Below are 25951 nucleotides of genomic sequence, written 5' to 3'. Positions count from 1 at the left end.
GGTGAGGCGAGTAATGGACATGGGACTGTCAGGAAGAAGAGGAAGGTCTAAGACCAGATGGAAAGATGCGGTGGCCAGAGACAGAAATGCAGTGGGATTTGATCCGAATGTTATTGCGATAACCTGCCCCAATCTCGACATCACAGCGAAAAATTACTATTCGCTTATTTGATTTTCGAAGGCTGGGTCTATACCCAGCATTCCGAGCGTTAATGATTGTCCCCTATCCACGCCTCAGGAGAGCGGTGCGCAGGCGCAGTGTCAGGAGCATGCGCAACACGAGGGATGGCGATGGGGAGAGATACTTCTTCTCATCTGCAGCCGGTAAGAATACGGAAACGCAGAGGCAGCGGTGGAGTCGGCGGGTGGACAGGGAGGGTTTTTAAACGCCTGGTGAAGCCCTCAAATCTGGAATACGGACCTGCAGCTCCCGCGTTTGCAGCTTTTAGACTATTTCCCGAGAACAAGTCCAGGTTAACGGCCGCCATCTTAATTCAAGGGGGCAGAGTGAATGCGCGGCCATCTTGGTGATGTAATAAAGTGGGCGGGGTTTCAGACTTTGTGCTCCCAACCGGGTCCTAATGCTAATTGCGTTGTAAGGAGCATGGACATGTTCAGTGTGAGAGGCTGCAGTCCCCGTATTGTTACTGCAATGATTAAACACAACTTTTGGTTACACTTCAGCCCCAGGCTTCTAATCTTTGACTGCCCAGTGTGGAGGGGTGCGGGTGGGTAAGTCAGAGGATCTTCTCATTGTTACAGACAGAATTCAGGTGGTCCCTTCCAGTCCATAATCAGGATGTTTGTGTGTCATCTCCTTACCTTCTGAGTGATTTTTCTTAATTTAAAATAAATTCCAGCAGCAGGCTTTCTGGTGATTTTTAAAAGTAAAATAGGTTATTTATTGTCACACTCTTGCCCTGGATGTTTAAATGCAACATCTCAATCACTCTTCTCACTCACAGTATCTCACACACACAAGTTAGATACAGATGAAATTAAAGCTGTAATTATAAAAATGGAATTTATAACTCAGTCTTTATATCAATATGGGCCTGTTGTCTTCTTGGCTGAACTGATCATTTAGTTGGAGCGAAGGTCTTTTAGAAGCAAATAATTCTCATCAAACTGTGCATCCTTTTGTCAATGAACAGCCAGGAGATTGGTTCTCAGGTAGATTTGGAAGCTGGAACAAGTACAGTACTTTGGCTGCATTGGTAGATTTCAGCTATGATGGTTCAGTTGTTTCAGATGTTTCCTGGTGCTTCAGATGTCTTTCAGACACAGATTTGCTTTGTTGAGGTTGTATTATACTTAAGTCACTGACAGTTAATTCCAGTCGCAAGACTGCAGGGTGAACACTTCTGGGGTCCAGACCACCATGAAACAAAAGAAGTTGATAATGGTCATTCACTCTTATCTCTGCCCATCCTTGAGCTCAAATATCCTCCTTTGTTTGATATGGCACCCAGAGACCGACAGTATAGAGACTTCATATTCCCACATGCCTGTTCATCCTTACACAGTGAGATGTTTAAACTTCACAGGTGCCTGTGAAGTTCCCTTATTCAGGTCCATGTTTAATTAAATATTGGCCATGGAATCGAACGCTGTCCACAGTTTAATGTCCGTAGTTTCATGTTAAGTTGCAGCCATCTTAACAGAGTTTTGTGGCCAGTTTCACAAAGTATGATCTTACAGTCTCTAATATCCAATATCTCATGCTTGTACTGAGTGACGTCCTGGACCTGGTTAAAACAGTCATTTGTAGATCCAGGATGGATGAGTCCCATGGGGAGGGCGGTGGAGGGGAATCACTCTGGCCACCAACCTATTTTCCGTGGTCTTGGCTGTGCCCAGGTGGCCCTGGAGAGGGAACAATGTCCACTGGTACGCTTGGTACATTCCACAACTGGTGGGCACCTCAGGGTACAGAGTGTCTCAGACACTGGAAACAACATTCTGGTTTAGCTGGGAAAGTTCCCTTTGCTTTTGTTGGGACTTTTTTGCTGATTTTGGTTTCTTTTAGTTTGATTGGGCAACATGCTTGGAGGAAACAAGGAAGAGGAAAAATGTTCCATAGAAACTAAAATAATCTGTTCTGAATTTCTATCCTGCACTGACAGTGATGACTTTCGTAAACTCCTTTTACAGGATATTAGAATGGGAGGACTTGCAGAGAGAACTTTCAAATCAAACATCCTCAAGATCTGACAGTCACTCGGTTCATCAGGACCTGAATATCATTGGCCATTGAATGTGGAAGGAGAAATGTTTGTCTGTTCTGTCTGTCGGAAAAGACTTCAACCATCAGCGTGACTGGAAAAGTACCAAGACACACACACATCCGCGTGAGTGTCCAAGTGCACAGACCATGGAAAGAGCTTTGACCAGCTCCACAGCCTGAAAAAAAAATCACACCATTCACAGCGGGGAGAAAACGTGCACGTGTTCTATGTGTGGACGAGGCTTCCATTGATCATTCAACCTAGAGAGACACGAGGACACTGGCACCATGGAGAAACCGTGGAAATGTGGCGACTGTGGGAAGGGCTTCAGATCCCCATCCGTGCTGGAAATTCATCGACGCAGTCACACCGGGGAGAGACCGTTCACCTGCTCTGTATGTGGGAAGGGATTCACTCAGTCATCCAGCTTACAAAAACACCAGAGAACTCACACTGGGGAGAAACCATTCACCTGCTCCGAGTGTGGGAAGGGATTCAGTCAAGTAACTGACCTCACATCACACCATCTTATTCATTCTGACGTGAGACCTTTCAAATGTGCTGACTGTGAGAAGAGTTTTAAAAGCAAAAAGGTTTTGCTGATGCACCAACAAATTCACACCAAGGAGAGGCCATTCACCTGCTCCGTGTGTGGGAAGGGATTCACTCAGTCATCCAGCCTGCTGAAACACCAGAGAACTCATACTGGGGAGAGACCATTCGCCTGCTCTGAGTGTGGGAAAGGATTCACCATTTCAGCCCACCTGCTGAGACACCGGCGAGTTCACTCTGACAGGAGACCTTTTAAATGTTCCGACTGTGGGAAGAGCTTTAAAGGCAAGTTGGATCTGCAGATTCACCAGCGCACTCACACTGGAGATAGGCCATTCACCTGCTCCGCCTGTGGGAAGGGATTCACTCAGTCATCTACCCTGCTGAATCACCAGCGAATTCACACTGGGGAGAGGCCATTCACCTGCTCCGTGTGTGCAAAGGGATTCACTCAGTCATCCAGCCTGCTGAAACACCGGAGAACTCATAATGGGGAGAGACCATTCGCCTGCTCTGAGTGTGGGAAAGGATTCACCATTTCAGCCCACCTGCTGAGACACCAGCGAGTTCACTCTGACACGAGACCTTTTAAATGTTCCGACTGTGGGAAGAGCTTTAAAGGCAAGTTGGATCTGCAGATTCACCAGCGCACTCACACTGGAGATAGGCCATTCACCTGCTCCGCCTGTGGGAAGGGATTCACTCAGTCATCTACCCTGCTGAATCACCAGCGAATTCACACTGGGGAGAGGCCATTCACCTGCTCCGTGTGTGCAAAGGGATTCACTCAGTTATCTCACCTGCAGAGACACCAACACACTCACACTGGGGAGAGACCGTTCACCTGCTCCGTCTGTGGGAAGGGATTCACTTGTTCATCGTACCTGCTGAGACACCAGCAAGTTCATAAGTGACTGCAGGAGTTGGGTTCTGCTGTTATTACATGTTCATTCTGACAGTGGAGTTTGTTTCAGTTGATGTTAATAATCTCTGTAACTAGGTTGGAGTTTAATATTCTGGATATAGGTTAAATAAATCAGCTTTGTGTCAAACACAGTGTTCGAGTCCTTGATTTCTCTAAGAGGAGACTGATTGATATCCCGTTACCGACTGTTCCATTTTTTGGGCCTTTTCTCCTTTGTTAATGGAGACTTGTATTTATGTAGCACCTTTCACAACTTCAGGATGTCCCAAAGTGCTTTGCAGCCAACTGAGTTCTTTTGAAGCGTAATCACTGCTGTAATGGAGAAAGTGCAGTCGCCAAATTATGCACACCAAGATCCCACTAATAGAAATGTGACTTTGACCAAGTAATCTGTTCAGTGATGTTTGTTGAGGGATAAATATGAAGCAGTACACCAGGGGAGAACTCCCCTGCTCTTTGGAATAACACTATTGGAACTTTTACACCAACTGAGAGGACAGATGGAGCCGTTGTTGAATGTCCCATCTGGAAGATGGGACCTCTAACAATGCAGTCCTCCCTCAGAACTACATCAAAATATCAACCTGGATTTTATGCTCATGTTTCTGGATTTGAACCCACAACCCCCTGACTCATATATAAAAATACAATCACTGAGCCACAACTAACACCTCATCATTACTCCAGATTATTTCAGTCCTCATACCTTCGGTTACCTTCATGGACGAGTGGAAGATTTTACTCTGGGAGTCACAGATTACCCAAAAAGTGGGTCGAAGTCCTAGGTGATCTTAAAGCATTTTATTAAGAAGCAACAGTTTAGATATGATATATCAGTTAAATAGGCAGAAAGAACATACAGCCCATAACAGGTGAGAATAGTTTACTGGTCCCAGTGTGGACAAATGGATGGGGAGATGCAGGGGGGGAACCTGCTCTCCATGGCTGGAGGTGACAGTCTCCTCGGAATGGTTTATGGGTCCCAGATCAGGGAGATCCTGATCTCCATGGTTGGAGGTGACAGTCTCCTCGGAATGGTTTACTGGTCCTGGATCAGTGGGATGTTGTCTCCATAGCTGGAGGTGGCACTCTCCTCGAAATGGTTTACGGGTCCCGGATCAGGGGGATGCTGATCTCTGTGGCTGGAGGTGACAGTTTCCTCGGAATGGTTTACTGGCCCCAGATCAGGGGGATGCTGATCTCCGTGGCTGGAGATGGCCGTCTCCTCGGAATGGTTTACTGGTCCTGGATCAGGGGGATGTTGATCTCCATGGCTGGAGGTGACAGTCTCCTCGGAATGGTTTACGGGTCCCGGATCAGGGGGATGCTGATCTCCGTGGCTGGAGATCACAGGCTCCTCAGAATTTTTTCAAATGTTACAAATCACACCTGCACACTCACATCGGTATGCTAGTATCATGCCACATATGCTCCATCTGATACAAACTACTCTTGAACTTTCAAGTGATCTTATTGAAGGATCAAAAGGAGAATCTGACTGAAGATCTTTGCTTATGGTTCTGATGCCTTGGGTAGTGGCCAGACCTTCTCTGAGTTTCATTAGAATGTACATGGCCACCAGATTGATCTATTCTATTGAACTATACCCAAGGTAGGGAGAGGGGGTTATTCCAATTCCCATTTGGTGGTATAATTTACTCTATCTTTTATTCTCAGTGGGGCATCGCATTAATTACCATTCTATCTCATTCATGAGCCATGGAGGAACTTTGCCATCCAATTTAATATTCTCATAATATGGTGTCATTGGATCAGAGAAAGAAGTCTAGGCACTTGCAATCAGTTTGGAGATAACTCCCATTCTCAAGTACTTTGTCTTTAAAATAACAAATGGGATAAAGCCAGATTTTTAGTTCAAAACATCACGTCATTGGAAAGGGTTAACTTTTCTGCATGTTTGCAAAAGCACAGAGCAAACATTCTCAAATGTGCACATGGAAACGTTACATAACTTCTCCAGATCAAAGCTGAATGAAACTACCATTTTAAACTTATTTTTCTAATTTTGTTTTTTATCTTTGCCCAAATTTTATTCTTTTGTTTGATTCTCTCTTCAAGTATTTTTCCAAATAACTGTGTTAAAACTGAGGAAAAATAAAATTTAAAAAGCTAGCTTTTACTGTTAAACAAAAGATTCAACCTTCTTAGACCAACAAGAGTTAAAGGAGGTGGAGCTTCCCACTGGTTATGTTTCAACTCTGAAACATAACCTGAAACCTAAAGTGTTTCTTCCATGAAGCAAACCTTTCAATGCCTTTTACAATCGTACAAGTAATTCGTACTTAAAGATTTACTTTTATTTGTAATTATAACGTTTCACTTCTCTCAGCACCGAAGTTGGTGGCATTTTCGCTTAAATGCCAATTGGTTCCAAATTTTTTAGCTTCTTCCTTGAAAGAATTTATGAATCTTTGAGCGTTGCGATGCCCTGCATTAACAATGACTGGACGTTGTTTCAAATGTATGGTGTACTCTCAGCAGGGTAAGGACACTGCTTCATGGGAGGATGTATCAGTCTGCTAATATCTTCCGGTTTGGTCAAGTCTCCACAACCATGTGAATGCACCTGGCACAGATTCGAGAACTGCCCGGACCTCAGGATCATCAGAGGTGACGGGTTCGTACTCTTCTGCAAAGCCTGATAAAACTTGGGGCACACCTTTCATGGGGTCGGGGGGGGGAAGATCGTGGATTATTGATGGCCTTCATTATCAATAGTACAGAATACCGTCTCCCATTATCGTGTCAGAGAGGGGAAACAACTCTGTGGGAGCCCTGCTGAAGTCACTGGGAGTCTAGAGATATGTGCCTGGGGTACCTGAGACACCGTGACAGCCAGCAAAACTCTATTACTAATTCACCTAATCTCTATCGCTGCCTCCATTCTTTCCATCCACTGATCAACAGGATCAGGACTTTCCTGTGCAGGGGGAGGGGGAAAGCAGGACTCACTGTTACTGTCAGTCTCCACACTGCACTTATCATGACGGTGACGGGCATAGTGGCCCAGGCGGTTACAATTAGGACAATGCACCGAGTCATCCCTTCCTGGCATCAAGTTCCTGAATGGTCCAGATTTCTGGCCAGGCAAGGGTCTTTCTCTTCGTGGGTGCTAGTGGAGTTATCACGGATCTGTTCATGGACCTATGGGAATGTTGAAACAACTCGTCCCAAGTCATTGTCATAATGTCATAAACACCCCACATGCTACAGACTCATGGCTGGAGACCTTTCAGAAAAAGACCCTTGAAACTGAAGGAGTGAGAACAGTTTACTGGTCCCAGACAACAAACAGATGGATGATGCAGAGTAAGTGCTGGACTCTGTAGCTTTTGGCAGTGGTCTTTTCTGAACAGTTTGCTGGTGTGAACCAAAGTGTGGGTGTTGTACTGGAGCCAATATGGATCAGTTTGGAATTTTCTTCCTGGTCAAAGAGATTTTTTTTTTCCTCTCAAGAATCTGTGTTAATCTTTACACAGTCACTGGACTGGTATTCCAGAGAGCCAGATTAATGCTCTGGGGACCTGGGTTTGAATCCCACTATGGCAGATGGTGACATTTGAATTCATTAAAAAAAAAACTGATGCCCATGAAATCATTGTCATAAAAAACCCATCTAGTTCACTAATGTCCTTTAGGGAAGGAAATCTGCCGTCCTTACGTGGTCTGGCCTACATGTGACACCTGACCCACAGTGATGTGGTTGATTCTTAACATGCCCTCTGAACAAGAGCAATAAATGCTGGCTGAGCCAGCAATGTCTCCATCCTATGAATGAATTGAATTTAAAAAACCACAGACAACTGCTTTACATCTGGATCATGGGATCCAGTTGTATCAGGGTTAGAAATGTCTTGCTTTAGGGCCTGTGCTAGAGACATGTCCTTAGACAACAGCCCTATCCTTGCTTGTCAGCACCAAGCTGCTATGGAGTTTTTCTTCATAAGAAAGAGAGTTATTTCTACAATATTCAACAACTTACTTTAGATTTCTTACGGTTAATAGATGGTGATTTCCTACAGCCTGTTACATGGATTGGACTTGTCTCCATTCCCACTCAAGGGATTTCTGTACCAGATGGGAGGGGTAATATTTGGGGACTCTTGATTCTCCACCAATTCCCATTCCCCTTCTTTCTGATAGATAATAGAGTTGTGTGTAATATGTATGTCAGTAAGAATTGTCAGCAAGGATTAATCAGCACTTTCTAATTGGAGATGTTAATCAGTCACTGAATTGTAGAGTTCTTGCCAAATATCAATTTAGGATTGAAGTAAAAATTCATAATATTATTCTGAACTAATGACTGATGCAAGTTCCTGAACTACAGGGAAGGTCTCCGACAGCAGTTCTTAAAAATTGCAGCCCCTAGAACACAATTAGCTACAGTTACAAATATTAAGCTCAAGCCCAGTTACCGGGAGTATTAACATCAGCAGAACCAAACCTCAACTGTCAGAATGATTCAGTCCTGGATGTGATTAACAGAATAATCCGGTCCCTGAAGTCACTTGTGAACTCGCTGGTGTGCCAAAAGGTTGGATGAATTAATGAATCCCTTCCCACACTCGGAGCAGGTGAACGGCCTCTCCCCAGTATGAACTCGTCGATGTGCAATGAGGTGTGATGAACTCCTGAACCTCTTTCCACAATAAGTGCAGCTGAACAGTCTCTCCTCAGTGTGAGTTTGTTGATGTGACAGGAGGCAGGATGAATTAGTAAATCCTTTTCCACATATGGAGCAAATGAACGGTCTCTCCCCAGTGTGAACTTGTTGGTGTATCAGCAGGTGGGATGACCGTGTGAATCCCTCCCTACACACAGTGCAGGTGAATGGTCTCTCCCCAGTGTGAATTCGCTGGTGTGTCAGCAGGTTGGATAACTTAGTGAATCCCTTCCCACACACAGAGCAGGTGAATGGCCTTTCACCTGTGTGAACTCGCCAGTGTGTAATGAGAGTGCCTGACTGCCTGAAGCTCTTTCCACAGAAAGTGCAGCTGAATGGCTTCTCCTGAGTGTGAATGAGTTGGTGTGACTGGAGACTGGATAATACTGTGAATCCCTTCCTGCACACAGAGCAGGTGAATGGTCTCTCCCCTGTGTGACTGCGTCGATGAGTTTCTAGCGTGGATGGGCATTTGAATCCCTTCCCACAGTCCCCACATTTCCATGGTTTCCCCATTGTGCCGGTGTCCTTGTATTTCTCGAGGCTGGATGATCAGTTGAAGTCTCATCCACACAAAGAACACGTTTATGGTTTCTCCCCACTACAATGTGATGCTTTTTCAGGCTGTGTAACCGGTTAAAGATCTTTCCACAGTCAGTGCACTGGAACACTCTCACTCGGGTGTGTGTGTCTTGCTACTTTTCTAGTCACACAAATGTTTGAAACCTTCCCCCCCAGACTGAAGAGACAAACATTTATCCTTCCACATTCGAAGGCCGATGATGCTCAGGTTCAAATCAATTGAGTGACTCTTGTCAGATTTGACGTGATGTTTGATTCGAGTTTCCCATCTGCAAACTCTCATCTAACCTGTAAAAGGAGTTTGCAAAAATCACCACAATCAGTCCAGGACAGAAATTCAGAAAAGACAATTCTATTTTCGATGGAACATATTTTCCTCTCTTGTTCCCTCAAAGCTGTATATCCCCATCCCACACACTCTCCCTCCTCCCTGAGCTGAAATCCAAACCCATCTCACCATCTCCACCATTTCTTTCCTCCACTCCCAGTTTTCTCCCTCCCTCTCCTCTGCCTGGGTTCAGTTCTCCAGCTCATGTCTGCAGACTGACAATAAAATCAATGAGTCTTATTGGGGATTTGGGGCCTCCAGCGGTGTTTCTGAATCCTCCTCGCCCACCTCCCAGGGTTTCCTTCCTTCCTACAGATCAGATTGCTCATTGATTTGAGCCCAAAGTGTAACCTCTTATTTATTGCCCCCCCTCCCCCATCCTCTGATGTGAACCATCCTCCACTCGCTGACCCAGGATGGCGGCCGTTAACCTGGGCCTGTTCCCGGGAGGGAGAAGACCCGCAGCTGCAAACCAGGAGCTGACAATTATTCCTCAGGGTCTGTGGATCCACAAAGTGTTTCCAAACCCTCCCACCCACTGCCTCGCTCTGACTCCGCTTCTCCTGGACAAACAGGGGCCTCTCCCCGCCAGTCCATCAATCGCACTGCGCATGCTCCAGACCTCCTGACACTACGCCTGCGTGCTGGTGTCCATTGGCACTCGCATGCTCCAGCTCAAGATGCCTGGTTGATTGACAGCTGTCTTTCACCAATAGGAACTGGAGGCTCGAGCATGAGCGGCTGGTCCTCCAATCAAATGGAATGAACGAGAGGCGGGGTTGAGTCTGGATCTCCCTCATTGGCTGAAACTGTGCATCATTTTGAAAACTGATTTGTCTCAAACTCCAGGAGAAAACTGGACATTTCTGTTTGTGGCTTTAAACAGATGAAACCCTGTGGGTGAGGAGCAAACATTTCAACATACTTAAGTGAAATGTGGGAACATGATGAAGCAATGCACAAATAAGTCTGAATTCAATGGAGAGGGAGCGTCGCTCCCACATGCCCAGTTTCCTTTTCACCATAGACACTCTCTCCATCCAGTTTCTAACGCGTGCCCTGGTCCCCCCGAACCATATCCCGTCAGCCCTGACAGTGAAGGGGACCGTTCAGCCCAGTTCCCAAAGAACATGGCCTCGCTCTTCCCATGATTTACCTTGGCTCCCGAGGCCAGTTCGAACTGGTCGCAGATGTGGATCAGTCTATGCACCGACAGCGGATCCGAGCAGAAGACGGCGACATCGTCCATGTACAGGGAGGCTTTGACCTGAGTGCCTCCACTGCCTGGAATCGTCACTCCTCATGCCCGGATCCTTCCTGATGGACTCAGCAAAGGGTTCTATGCAACACATGAAAAGAACAGGCGAGAGAGGGCAGCCCTCTCTGACTCCAGATTTAATAGGAAATCTATCTGATTCGCACCCATTGATAGAGACCGCACCACTGATGTTAGTGTAGAGCAGTTGGATCCAATTGCGAATTCCCTCCCCAAACCCCATTTTGGAGAGCACATCCACCATGTATGTGTGCGATATTCTGTCAAAGGCCTTCTCCTGATCCAGGCTGATGAGGCAGGTATCCACACCCCTGTCCTGTACATAGGTAATCGTATCCCTGAGCAGCGCGAGGCTGTCAGAGATCTTCCTGCCCAGCACAGTGCAGGTCTGGTCAGGGTGAATCACCAATTCCAGAGCGGATTTGACCCGACTGGCGATGACCTTGGACAGAATCTTATAGTCCACATTCAACAGTGAAATGGGTCGCCAATTTCTAATTTCCTCCCTTTCCCCCTTGTGCTTGTAGATGAGGGTGATAATGCCTTTCCTCATGGATTCTGACATACTGCCGGCCAGGAGCATACTCTTGTACACTTCTAGCAGGTCCGGTCCGATCATGTCCTACAGAGCCGAATACAACTCCGCCGGCAAGCCGTCGCTTCTGGGAGTTTTACTCTTCTCGAAGGACTCAAGGGCCTTAGTCAGTTCGTCAGGAGTTAGCGCTTTGTCCAGGCTCTCCCGTGTACTGTCATCTAAGACCTCCATGACAGAGGACAGGAAGGACTGGGAGGCCGTGCTGTCTGTGGGCTTCACGTCATACAATCCGGCATAAAAGGATTTGTTGGTCCTCAAAATGTTGGACTGTGATGACTTTACTGAGCCATCTTCTTCCTTCAGGCTGCTGATCATAGAGCTCTCTCTGTGTACCTTTTGGAAGAAGAAACGTGAGCATGTCTCATCCTGCTCCACGGAGCGGACTCTGGAACGGAAGATGATCTTGGAGGCCTCCAAGGCAAAGAGCAAGGCTTGCTGGCTCTTCACATCTTGGAGTTCCTCCTTGACATCGACCCCCATCGACTGCAGCAGGAGCAGATACTGCATGTTTTTCTGGAGTCGGGACATTTCCTTCTGTTCCTTTCTAGCTTTCTGGGTGCCTTTGAGGATGAAAAACCTCTTGATATTTCCCTTGATCGCTTCCCACCAGTGTGTCAGTGACTCAAAGTGGGGTTTCATGGTTCTCCAACCTTTGTAATCCCTCTTGAGCTCCTCAATGTTCTCTGGGGTCAGCAGTTTCACGTTTAGCTTCCATGCCCCCCGCCAACCCTCTGGTCTTCCTCGAAGTGACAGTCAGCCAGTAGGAGGCAGTGGTCAGAGAAGAATACAGGCTTGATGTAGGTGGATCTGACTGCGAATGCACGGGACACAAACAGGAAATCTATCCTGGAACAGATGGACCCGTCAGGCCGCGACCCGGTGTATCTACGCTGCGCTCCGTCTGCAGGGTTGCTGAAGACGTTGTGCAGCTTGGCATCCTTTACTGTTTCCATCAGGGATCTGGATGTAGCGTCCAATCTGCTGTCGGCCCTGCCGGATCGTCCAGCCGCATCGATGATGCAGTTGAAGTCACCGCCCAGAATGACCGGCCTGGAGGTTGCCAGCAGCAGTGGGAGCTGCTGAAAAACCTCCACCCGCTCAGCCCCTTGTGACGGGGCGTAGATGTTAATTAACCGGAGTGGAGCATTCTTGTACATTACGTCTGCTACGAGGAGGCGCCCGCCCACCACCTCCTTAACCTGGGAGACGGTGAAGTTGGCTCCCCGCAGCAGAATACCCAGGCCGGAGGAACGAGAGTTGTTTCCTCCCGACCAGATTGATGGCCCGTGGGACCACTCTCGTGACCATTGCCTGTAGGAGCTGAGGTGCGGTATCGCACACTCCTGCAGAAACAACAGGTCAGCTTTGACCTTGGCAAGGTAATCCAAGGTCGCAACACATCGTGTAGTAGATTTAATGCTACGCACATTTATGGATACAATATTTACACCCATTTTAAAGCAGTTAGTCGCTTACCAAACCTTACTTACTGCTCGTAGCAGATGTAATGTACAAGAATGCTCCACTCCAGTTAATTAACATCTACGCCCCGTCTCAAGGGGCTGAGCAGCTGGAGGTTTTTCAGTAGCTCCCACTGCTGCTGGCAACATCCAGGCCAGTCATTCTGGGCGGTGACTTCAACTGCATCATCGATGCGGCTGGATGATCCGGCAGGGCCGACATCAGATTGGACGCAACGTCCAGATCCCTGATGGAAACAGTAAAGGATGCCAAGCTGCACGACGTCTTCAGCAACCCTGCAGATGGAGCGCAGCAAAGATACACCTGGTCGCGGCCTGACGGGTCCGTCCGTTCCAGGTTAGATTTCCTGTTTGTGTCCCATGCATTCACAGTCAGATCCACCGACGTAAAGCCGGTGTTCTTCTCTGACCACTGTCTCCTACTGGCTGACTGTCACTTCGAGGAAGACCAGAGGGTTGGCAGGGGGGCATGGAAGCTAAACGTGAAACTGCTGACCCCAGAGAACATTGAGGAGCTCAAGAGGGATTACAAAGGTTGGAGAACCATGAAACCCCACTTTGAGTCATTGACACACTGGAGGGAAGCAATCAAGAGAAACATCAAGAGGTTTTTCATCCTCAAAGGCACCCAGAAAGCTAGAAAGGAACAGAAGGAAATGTCCCGACTCCAGAAAAACATGCAGAATCTGCTCCAGGTGTGGTCGATGGGTGTCGATGTCAAGGAGGAACTCCAAGAGGTGAAGAGCCAGCAAGCCTCGCTCTTTGCCTTGGAGGCCTCCAAGATCATCTTCCGTTCCAGAGTCCGTTCCGTGGAGCAGGACGAGATATGCTCACGTTTCTTCTTCCAAAAGGTACACAGAGAGAGCTCTATGATCAGCAGCCTGAAGGAAGAAGATGGCTCAGTAAAGTCATCACAGTCCGACATTTTGAGGATCAGCAAATCCTTTTATGCCGGATTATATGACGTGAAGCCCACAGACAGCACGGCCTCCCAGTCCTTCCTGTCGTCTATCACGGAGGTCTTAGACGACAGTACACGGGAAAGCCTGGACAAAGCGTTAACTCCTGATGAACTGACTGAGGCCCTTGTGTCCTTCGAGAAGAGTAAAACCAGGAAACGACGGCTTGCCGGCGGAGTTGTATTTGGCTCTGTAGGACTGGTTTGGCCCGGACCTGCTAGAAGTGTACGAGAGTATGCTCCTGGCCGGCAGTATGTCAGAATCCATGAGGAAAGGCATTATCACCCTCATCTACAAGCACAAGGGGGAAAGGGAGGAAATTAGAAATTGGCGACCCATTTCACTGTTGAATGTGGACTATAAGATTCTGTCCAAGGTCATCGCCAATCGGGTCAAATCCGCTCTGGAATTGGTGATCTACCCTGACTAGACCTGCACTGTGCCGGGCAGGAAGATCTCTGACAGCCTCGTACTGCTCAGGGATATGTTTTCCTATGTGCAGGACAGGGGTGTGGACACCTGCCTCATCAGCCTGGATCAGGAGAAGGCCTTTGACAGAATATCACACACCTACATGGTGGATGTGCTCTCCAAAATGGGGTTTGGGGAGGGAATTCGCAATTGGATCCAACTGCTCTACACTAACATCAGTAGTGCAGTCTCAATCAATGGGTGGGAATCAGATAGCTTTCCTATTAAATCTGGAGTCAGGCAGGGCTGCCCTCTCTCCCCTGTCCTGTTTGTGTATTGCATAGAACCCTTTGCTGAGTCCATCAGGAAGGATCCGGGCATAAGAGGAGTGACGATCCCAGGTAGTGGAGGCACTCAGATCAAAGTCTCCCTGTACATGGATGATGTCACCGTTTTCTGCTCAGATCCGCTGTTGGTGCACAGACTTATCCACATCTGTGACCAGTTCGAACTGGCCTCGGGAGCCAAGGTAAATCATGGGAAGAGAGAGGCCATGTTCTTTGGGAAATGGGCTGACCGATCCTTTGTCCCCTTCACTGTCAGGGCTGATGGCCTGAAGGTGCTGGGGATATGGTTCGGAGGGACCAGGGCACACGTTAGAAACTGGAAGGAGCGAGTGTCTATGGTGAAAAGGAAACTGGGCATGTGGGAGCGACGCTCCCTCTCCATTGTGGGTAAGAACCTGGTCATCAGGTGTGAGGCACTCTCGCTGTTGCTGTACATGGCGCTGGTCTGGCCCATTTCACACTCCTGTGTGGTGATGATCACCCGAGCCATCTTCCGCTTTATCTGGAGGTTGAAAATGGATCGTGTCCGCAGGGACACGATGTACAAGCCTCTAGATAAAGGGGGAAAAAACGTGCGCAACATCGCCCTCATACTCATGGCCACCTTTGTGTGCGGCTGCATCAAGCGGTGCTTAGACCCTCAGTATGCAAACACCAAGTGTCACTACATGCTGAGGTTCTACCTGTCCCCGGTGTTGCGAAGGATGGGTCTGGCCATGCTGCTGCGGAACACTCCAAGTAGTTGGACCGTGCCGTACCACCTGTCCCTCGAGGGAAAATTTATGCAGAGAAACACCTTTGACCACAAGTCCCTCAGGCAGTGGTCGGCACGTAATGTCTTACGTGGTCTTAAAGGCCCTGAGGGAAAAGGAGAGGGTGGATCCTGTGGGATGGTTCCCTGAGCAGACTGACAAAGTCATTTGGCAGAATGCCTCATCACCAGAACTTTCCAACAAGCACCAAGATGTAGCTTGGCTGGTGGTGAGAAAAGCCCTCCCTGTCAGATCCTTCCTACACGCCAGGAGTCTCACCCCCTCGGCACGTTCCCCTCGAGGTGGCTGTGGTGGGGACGAGACCGTTGTTCATCTCCTTGTAGATTGTGCCTTTGGAAAGAAGGTCTGGAGAGAGATGCAGTGGTTTCCGTAGAGGTTCGTCCCGAGCAGTTCTGTGACACAAGACTCTGTGCTCTACAGGCTGTTCCCAGGGACACACACCGAGACAAACATCAACTGCAGCTGGAGGATCATTAACTCAGTAAAAGATGCTCTTTGGTCTGCCCGTAACTTGTTAGTCTTCCAGCGCAAAGAGTTGTCCCCGACCGAGTGTTGCGGACTGGCACATTCCAAAGTCCAGGACTATGTACTGAGGGACGCACTAAAGTTTGGGGCAGCCGCCGCAAAGGCGCAATGGGGAAGGGTCGCTGCCTAAGACCTTTCCGCCACAGTGCACCGAGGGGCTGGGAACTGTAAAGAGCCCCTCAGGCTGTACAGCTCAAAATGAATGTCTGCCAATGATTGTAGTATCCTTTGTTTGTACTGATACAACTTGCGATTCATGTTGTAAAAGTTGAACCTGATTGTATTTTTGTGATGGTGATTTTGAAATGGTTTGAAATGTTGTTGAAGATTTATGAATAAAGTATATTTTTGCAAAAAAAAGAGTCTCACCCCCTCGACACTTTGCCCTCGAGGTGGCTGTGGTGGGGAAGAGACCGTTGTTCACATTCACCTCCTTGTAGATTGTGCCTTTGCAAAGAAGGTCTGGAGAGAGATGCAGAGGTTCATCCCGAGCAGTTCTGTGACACAGGACTCTGTGCTCTACGGGCTGTTCCCAGGGACACACACTGAGACAAACATCAACTGCAGACTTGGTGAAAGATGCTCTTTGGTCTGCCCGAAACTTTTTGGTTTTCCAGCGCAAAGAGTTGTCCCCGACCGAGTGTCACAGACTGGCACATTCCAAAGTCCAGGACTACGTGCTGAGGGACACAGTTAAGCTTGGGACAGCCGCCACAAAGGCACAATGGGGAAGGGTCGCTGCCTAAGACCTTCTGCCATAGTGCACTGAGGGACTGGGAACTGTGTAGAGCCCCTCAGGCTGTACAGCTTAAAATGAATGTCTGCCAATGATAGTAATATTAATTGTTTGTACTGATACACCTTGTGATACATGTTATAAAAGTTGAACCTGATTGTACCCTTGTAATGGCGATTTTGAAATGGTTTGGAACATGGTTGAAGATATTTTATGAATAAAGTATATTTTTGCAAAAAAAAAGGTTAGAGAGAAGCTTAATACTGTCATCATTCTGAACACAGACTATGAAGAAATAACTACGTCAAAGAAAATCTTATGTAGTATGTGTGGAGGGAGTGTGCTGAATCGGGTTGTAAGGGGTTAAATATTTACTACATTAGAGAGTCATGTTAAAAAAAAACTGGAACTCAAATGTGAATATGGATTAGTGTTAAATGGGAAGATCTGGATCAATGTATTAATCCATAAAGCCTTAAAATCAGACTGACAGTATGTCAGAACTAATCCTGTGATAGCACCAATCTCATTGTTATCTGTTGATAAGACAGATGGAACTCTCGATGGAGACCATAGACATGTTGGAGGATGACATACACAGGAATTTGTGAACTATCTGAGGATAATATTGAGGAGAAAGGAAGGGGTCTGGAAAGCAGCAGACACTTCATGTTATTACAAAATAAATGGAGACTGGTTGTATTGATATCAGGTTTTACACAACACTCACATGCACACACTCACAGACATACAGTGGGACACTACCTATCTGATCAGGCGGATAACATTTTGCCTGACACCAACCAACCTGACGGATATTGGGGTATGGGCCACAATATTCTAGAAATTCAACTAAGCATTACCCTGCAGGGACTGCAAGCAGTTTTGGCCATCCAGTTCCATCCCTTTCTCTGAACTTTAAATCTACAGTGAACAACATTTGGGACAGAATCAATAACAAAGCGTTAACAATGAGCTGTCACTCTGGGTGATCAGCACCATCCTCCCCGCCCCCCAACCACCCCCTCCCTCCCCCGGGAGATAGTGAAAAATACAGTTAACATTCCGGGATAAATTACAGATTCTACTTTCCTCCTGGTAGTAGAGATGATGCTAATTCCCCTTATATTGATGGTCTGGTTGAAGGTCAGGCCACAGAGCACCATAGATGGAAAGATGGCTACAAACTCCCTGTAAATCTAGCCCTCTGATTTCGGTTTTGTTGCCATCTTTCCATCCATTCTGCTCCCTGGCCCTTCACTCCACATGGCCTGATTTTGGCCATCTTGTAGATTGTACTTAATAAAAGCAAAGAACTGCGAATGCTGGAAATCCAAAACAAAAACAAAAGTACGTGGAAAAACTCAGCAGGTCTGACAGCATCTGCGGGAGGAATACAGTTAATGTTTCAAGTCTGAATGACTGTTTATCAGAACTAAGGAAAAATACTTTGTACTTAATGTTGTGGATAGCAAGTTGGTTACAAAACAGAAAACAGAAGATGTTAAGAGTAGCTACTCAGACTGATAAAAGGGTGGACCTGGTTGGAACTCTAATTTAAAAATTTGGGAGCAGAATTACAGTAAATCGCAGATAAGAATTCCCAAGAAACAAAACTTTGTAGCACAGTTCATTAAATCTTTAATTCAATAGTAGACTGAATAATGACACGGGAAGTGATTAAGTGATATATTTATTAATTAATTGATTATCAAATTCAGCTAATGCTGAAGAAAATTGCAACAAAATCCTTGTATCCAACATGTAAACATCATTAAAATAAGACATTTCTCGAAATTGCTGCAAGTCCCTCTCTATTTAGAGGTAAATGACTATTTTGTAATTGTCCCAACAGCTAAACAGAACCTGTGAACTTCTCCATGTGTTATTTTGATACAGACTTTAAACTACTTATTTTTAACTACATTTAACTTAAAGTTGCTATGGCAATACAAGTTGTTGGTAATATTGGCTTAAAGTAGTGGACTCAGGACAGCACATTAAAAATTTCACAGAATAATCACCACAGTCACTTTTAAACTGGTGACTTAATCTTGTCGCTTTAGTTTCTGTCAGGAACAGGACACTGTTTTACATCAATCTCTGATTTAATGGCATGTTTCCAGATTGCCTGATTCAGGTTGTACAACCACAGTTGTAAAACAGCCTTCTACTCGGTGCATCGGAGATTTGAAACACGATGGTTATATAAAAAAAGAGGGTTAGATTTACAGGGAATTTGTATTTTTCCATCCATTTTTCTATGTGGCCTTGGACTCCTCACAGCCTGACCTTTGTCATCTTTAGACTGTACATACTGCACAGAAAGGTCTGGGACACATTTCTTACACACCTCAGGATTCACCCACCTTTGGGTTTTGCTGTCAGTGAAGCGAGATAAGAAAGATCGAAGTGCCGTTTGTCCCTCTCAGTGTGACCCTGAAGAACTGTGTCCAGGCTGAAGTTCTGTTCCTGCCATATGATCCTCCCCCATATTGTCCTTTCTGAGTTCCAATCAGATGAGGCTAAACACTCAGATGGGAAAGACAAAAATGTACAACAATCTGCAATATTAAAGAGCGGCCCGTTTATATGGTTCATTAACATCAGCAGAAACAAAGCCAACTGTCAGAATAAAATAATTCAATCCTGATCATGATTAACAGCAGCAAAGCATGCAGAATCCAACCCCTACAGCCACTTGTGAACTCGCTGGTGTGTCAGCCAGGAGCCTAACTGAGTGAATCCCTCCCCACACAAGGAGCAGGTGAACGGCCTCTCCACTGTGTGAACACGCTGGTGTGTGTAGAGATCCTTTTTAGTTTTAAAGGTCTTCTCGCAGTCAGTATATTTAAAAGGTCTTTTATCAGTGTTAACAAGCTGAAGTGTCAGAAGGTGGGATGACCAAATGAGTCCCTTTCCACATGCAGTGCAGGTGAATGGCCTTTCCCCAGTGTGAATTCACTGGTGTGTCAGCAGGTCATATGAATTACTGAATCCCTTTCCTTCACATAGAGCAGGCGAATGGCTTCTCCCCAATGTGAACTCGCTAGTGTGTCAGTAGTTTGGATGGCCAATTAAATCTCTTCCCACAGACAAAGTAGGTGAACAGACTTTCCCCAGAGTAAATGCACAGGTGTTTCAAAAGTCTGGATAGTCAATTAAATCCCTCCTGATATGGGGAACAGACAAGTGGACTCTCCCTTGTGTGAATGCGTTGGTGCATCAGCAGGGATGATGAATTAGGGAATCCCTTCCCAAACACAGAGCTGGTGTATGGCCTCACCCTACTTTGACTGTGTTGAATTTCCAGCCTTAGTGGGGAAATCCTACTTTTCAAATATCCTCTAAAAGGTGTTTACAAAAGCCAGTACAGGATAGAAATTCAGAACAGACAATTCTAGTTTAATTCATTTTTATAATTTGTTCATGGGATGTGGACATCACTGGCAAGGACAATATTTGTTGCCCATTTCTAATTGCCCTTGGAAGGTAATCGTGATCCAGTTCTGGAACTGCTGCAGTCTATGTGGTGTACATGCAGTGACAGTGAAGGAATGAACTCTGACAAGAGAAAGGTTATGATGAAGCAGCTGAAGATGGTTGGACTTAGGACACCATCCTGAGGAACTCCTGCAGAAGTGTTCTGAGACTGAGATGATTGGCCTCCAACAAACATAATCATCTGTCTTTGTGCTATATATATTTCCAAGCAGAGTTTTCCACACTGATTCCAATTGAGTTCAATTTTACTGTGGTTCTTGATGCCTCGCTTGGTCAAATGCTGCTATAATGTTAGAGGCAGTCACCCTCACCTCACGTCTGGAATTCAACTCTTTTGTCCATGTTTTTACCAAGGGCTGTAATGAGAGCTGGAGCACTGTGGCCCTGGTGGAACTGAAACTGAGAATCAGTGAGTAGGTTTTTTATGAGTAAAAAACCAGAACTAGAGAAACAATGAGTTCAGAAAGTGATACAATTCAGACAGAGGGCATCCAGCACATCATGCTCATTCTGGCTCCACTTTACTGCCTTTTGTCTGCTGATGTGCAATTTTTTCCAATTCAAGAATTTATCACTTTATGAAAGTTACTATTGAATTTATTTCCGCCATCATTTCAGGCAGTGGATTCCAGATCATGTCTGTAATAATGTCTCATATCCACTCATGCTCTTTTCAATGTTAACTTAAACCTGAGCTGACTATTCACCAATCCTTCTTACACTGGAACTAGTTGTTCCTTATTAAGAGAGTTGGAGTCTCCAGGACGTCACAGAGATAGGGAGGGGTGAGGTCATGGAGAGAATTAAACAAACGGACAAGAAGTTTAAAGGCTGAAGACACCATGCATCTCCCCCAATACGGAATATGGATCACTAATTATGGAAAGGATGCTTATGTAACGACTAAACATGTAGAAAGGTGAGAAATTATCCCTCTAAAATCACATATGGATGCATAATGAGGGACAAATGAATCCCCGTATCTTTAATTAACAGCAATATGGAAAGGTGAATCACCTTTAAAGGAATTATCTTTAAACATCAGATCCAACTATTGATGAAGAATCTGACACCAGAAAAACAAAATACCAACAACAGTTAAGCTGTTTTTTAATGAAAGAAATCTGGAATAAATTTTTAAAAGATAATTTGTTTATCGGTATTCATACAGACCCATTTAACTCGTAAACTCAGGTTCCAGCCGTCAAGCCCTGTAATTTTACGCAGAAGCTGCTTCTCCATTGATCCTCCAGCCTCTGAATTCCATTTCCTGTTGGTTCCCAGGACAATTGTTCACCACTCACCAATATTCCACGTTCAGGGGCTGGGAGGAAGAAATAAACTGGCCATGAATTAGCAGGAACACAATTAGATAAACATGAAGGAAAACACCTTTTATAATTATCAAATTAATTATTTGTAGTAACATATTCATTTGGAGAGACTGATGGAGAGTGGGAGTAGATAATGTTCACTGTTTTCTCCAATGCTATTTTTCAATGATTCTGACAGATTAATATTCTTCTGCTGATTCAATCAATGGCGGACGGTCCTACCCACAATACACCACATATGTGGATGTGGCTCATCTCCACCAGAAGGGCCGCAGCGCGCAAGCGCCAGAAGCCCCCACCCACAGCCCGCCTGACTGCCCTGAGCATGCGCATTACGGTTCCGGCTGAGCGGGGTCGTGCGCAGCCTCAGTGAAGCGAGTGCCGCTCCTGGGGCTGAATGAAAGCGGCTTGGAGGGAGGGGGTTTATTACAGACTTACGGAAGGTCAGAGACCTGAAACATTAACTCTCTCTCTCTCTGTGTATAGATGCTGCCGGAACTGCTCGGTATTTCCAACAATTTCTCCATTTATTGCAGCGAACGCTGGGGATTGTCACTCGGCAGCTAGGCAGAGGCAGCGGCGAGGAACCGGCGGGAGGGCGGAGAGGGTTCATTAAAACCCGGTGAAGGTCGCAAACTCCGAATTAGAACCTGCAGGTCCCGTGTTTGCAGCTTCAGGGCTTTTCCCAGAAGTCAATAGCCGCCATCTTGGCGACGTAACGGATTGGGCGGGACTTCAGGGTCCCAGTGATCAGGAGAGAAAATGGTTGATTCATTAATTTTAGTCGCACTCTGCACACAGGGGCTGAGGAACTAAACTCGGGCAGGAGTAGAAAGAGGGTGAAAACTGGGAGTGGAGGGTGGAAGCGATGTGATGGGTTTGGATCTCGGCATGTTGAAGGGGAGCGTTTGTGGGAAGGGGATTGACAGCTTTGGGGCAAATGGAAAAGAAGAAATGTTCCATAGAAATTAGAATAGTCTGTTCTGAATTTCTACGCTGTGCCGACAATGATAACTTCTGTAAATACATTTTACAGGGTAATCAGAAGGGGAGGACTTACAGACAGGAAAACTGAACCAAACATCACATCAACATCTAACAGAGTCACTCAATTCATCAGGGTCTAAAAATCATCATCCTTTGAATGTGGAAGGAGAAATGTTTGTTTGTTCTGTGGGAGAACATTTCAAACATCAGTGTGACTGGAAAAGCACCAAGACACACATATATTGGAGTGAGATTGTTCCAGTGCACTGACTGTGGAAATAGCTTTAACAGCCTGAAAAAACAACAGGCCATTCACAGCTGGGAGAAACTGTACACATGTTCTGTCTGTGGATGAGGTTTCAACTGATCATCCAAACTGGAGGGACACAAGAACACCCAAACTATGGAGAAACCTTGGAAATGCAGGGGCTGTGGGAAGGCATTCAGATCGCCATCCCAGCTGGAAACTCATCAACGGATTCACACTGGGGAGAAGCCATTCACCTGTCCTGTGTGTAGGAAGGGATTCAACCAATCATCTAATCTGCTGAGACACCAGCGAGTTCACAATGAAGAGAGACCCTTCACCTGTTCCGTGTGCGGGAAGGGATTCACTCAGTCATTCAACCTGCTGACCCACCAGCGAATTCACACTGAGGAGAGACCATTCACCTGCTCCGTTTGTGGGAAGGGATTTACTCAGTCATTCAACCTGCTGACACATCAACGAATTCACACTGGAGAGAGGCCGTTCACCTGCTCCAAGTGCGGGAAAGGATTCACTCGCTCATCCCACCTGCTGACACACCAGCAAATTCACACTGAGGAGAGACCATTCATCTGCCCTGTATGTGGGAAGGGATTCGCTCAGACAACCTGCCTCATATCACACCAGCGAATTCACACCGAGGAGAGGCCATTCAGCTGCACTTCCTGTGGAAAGAGTTTCAAGCATTCTTCCACCCTCATTGCACACCAGCGAGTTCACACTGGTGAGAGGCCGTTTACCTGCTGTGTGTGTGGGAAGGGATTCACTCAGTCAGCCAGCCTCAAGTTACACCAGAGAATCCACTCTGAGGAGAGACCATTCAGTTGCAATTCCTGTGGAAAGAGACTCAAATCTCAATCTAATCTCAGGGCACACCAGCGAGTTCACACTGAGGAGAGACCATTCACCTGCTCTGACTGTGGGAAGGGATTCAACCAGTCATCCAACCTGCTGAGACACCAGCGAGGTCACACTGAGGAGAAGCCATTCAGCTGCATTTCCAGTGGAAAGAGGTGCAGGAAGTTATCCATGTTCAGTGCACACCAACAAGTTCACACTGGAAGAGACCAATCACCTACTCAGTGTGTGGGAAGGGATTCACTCAGTAATGATATCTGCTGAGACAGCAGCAAATTTATAAGTGACTGCAGGGGTTGTATTCTGCTGTTATTGCTGCTGTTAATCACATCCAGGACTGATAGTCTGACAACATTTGATTTATTTCTGCTATTGTTAACGATCCCTATAACTGGCTGGAGTTTAATATTCTGAAGAAGACAGGAAGATGGTGAGCAAATAAATATTAGATCAGCCAACTTCAGGCAATCAAAACTGTCGATGATAACAGAAGTCTCCATGCAATGTATGATGGGATTAAGAGGGCGCTTGGTCCGACCATCACCAGTGTTGCCCCCCTGAAGTTTGCAGATGGTGAAGTACTCTCTGACAGAAGTAAACAGATGTCACACTGCTGTACTCCTATGGGACGGACATCTCCCAGTCTTGTTTCATGCTCTCCTGCAGCTTTCTGCCATGGCTGAGTTTGATGAGGAACCCTCATCATTTCAGCTCAAAGTCCATTGATTGCTTAGCGTGCAGAAAGGCACCCGGCCAGGATGGATTTCCAGCTGTGCTGCTCAAACCTGGAAAGTCCCATCTACTGCCACAACCTCGTGCCCTTCTCTGTTAGGAGGTGGGATCTGTTCCACAGGAGATGCGTGACACAACAATCATCACAATAAACAAAAACAAAGGTGACAGAGGAGATTGAAACAACTACGGGGACATCTCACTTCCCAGTGTCACTGGGATCATGCTTAAAAGACTTCAGAAACTTGCAGACTGAATGTGTCCAGAAGCACAGTGTGGTTTCTGTGCTGGCAGATCTACAGTGGACATGATCTTTTCCATACGTCAGCTACAAGAGAAGTGTATGATTGGTATTTAATCTAAAATGCTGCCAGCTTCTGTGCTGTGAAAAGTGAAACATTTTAACTACTGAGTGAAAATAAATCTTTTAACTATGAATTACAATGTATTTGTACAATTGTAAACAGTACTGGAAGGTTTGATTCCCTGAAGAAAAGCTTCAGTCTTGAGTTTATGATCCTATCTCAGAAACTGTGGGAAGCTCCACCCTCTTTATCTCTTTTGGGTCTGTTATGAAAGTCAGACTTACCTTGGAGTTGGGAGCTGGGGCCAGGAACTCCAAGTCCCAACAGGCATCAGAGTGTCCGCACATGTGCAGGCTGGGAGTGCGCTGCACATGCGCAGTTTGGCATTTTGAGTTCTTTGGGCCAAGGACCGGCCCAGTGCACCTGTGCATAAAGGAATAAGGTGCGAAAACCCATGTCATGTGAATGGGAGTGGAGACCATTGATGACAAGTGCCCTGGCAGGGGAGAGGGAGAGGTCCCAGTTAAGATAGAAAGAGAAGAGCAGAGAAAGAGACACCAAATAGGAAAAGGGCTGAAGTTAGGAGACATTAATGAAGAGTGCTCAGGAGAAGCCCTGAATATCCAAGAAGACAGTAGAAGGTTGGTGACTCTTTGCTGCTGGCCTTGGAGCAGTAGTGTTCTCTCATCACAGCCAAAGAGCTGTAGTGCTTATGAGTTGGTGCTTGAGTGAGGACTCTGGAATCCAAGGGAAAAGAATCTTGGCAGATGATATTGAAACCATGAGAGGTTGCCATTGATGCTGTCCGAGTTGGAGTGACTTGTGGAGAGAATTCCATAATGAGATCTTTGAAGACAAAGACAGCAGTGAGAGAGACAGAATTTCAATGAGATTGGTTGACTTAAGAGTGTTTACTGACATCTGGATGCATATTGAGAAATTGGTGGACTCTGTTTTGGTCACATTTTCCATTTATTATGTAGGGTGGTGTGTTCGACCACCATTTGCCTGTTAATTCACATGTACCTCATATTAACTCTGACTGTTAAAGTACAAAATAGGTTGTTCTGAAAGTGTATTTTTGTGTGTTCAAAACCCATGGAATCTTATGGATTTATTCTCTGACAACTGTCTTGAATATCAAACCTTGTCCACTTTAAACAAAACATTATTTCTCTCTAACTGGATCTTGCCAACAACTTGGGTTTCTGGTGTGTAGGATCATAACAGATCTAAGAAGGTTGAAGCTTCTCCTTTTCTGTGAATGCTAACTTTTTTAGTTTTATTTTTCTTTAGTTTCATTACCATTTGAAAAGGTGTCTGAAGAAAGAGCAAAATAAAAACAAAATCAAAGCTGAATAGAAAAGCAAATTAATTGGAAAAGCGAGGCTCAAAATGTGTTTGATTCATCTTTGATCTGAAAATGAAGTTACGTAAAGTTGACACAATTCTGTGCATTTATGACTGTTTTTTCCACCATTTGCAAACAATCAGAGAAGTTACCCCTTTCCACTGACAGCATCGTGACAATTTGAACTAAAGACTTTGCCTTTTAAAG

At 46.0% G+C, this 25951-nt stretch overlaps 1 protein-coding gene across 1 annotated transcript; it reads left to right on the top strand.

The window, feature by feature from the left end:
* Positions 1-264: 264 nt before the first annotated feature.
* LOC121270210 (gastrula zinc finger protein XlCGF57.1-like) lies at positions 265-25716 on the top strand. Its single transcript, XM_041175528.1, has 3 exons — positions 265-324; positions 2155-3531; positions 22894-25716. The coding sequence occupies exons 2-3, from the start codon at positions 2516-2518 to the stop codon at positions 23618-23620; spliced, it is 1743 nt and encodes a 580-aa protein (XP_041031462.1). The 5' UTR covers positions 265-324; positions 2155-2515; the 3' UTR covers positions 23621-25716.
* Positions 25717-25951: the final 235 nt, after the last annotated feature.

Source organism: Carcharodon carcharias, chromosome 27 (genome assembly GCF_017639515.1).
Source record: "Carcharodon carcharias isolate sCarCar2 chromosome 27, sCarCar2.pri, whole genome shotgun sequence".
Taxonomy (NCBI): Eukaryota; Metazoa; Chordata; class Chondrichthyes; order Lamniformes; family Lamnidae; genus Carcharodon; species Carcharodon carcharias.
The sequence above is the reverse complement of the archived record's forward strand: the minus strand, read 5'-3'. Positions and strand labels throughout refer to the sequence as shown.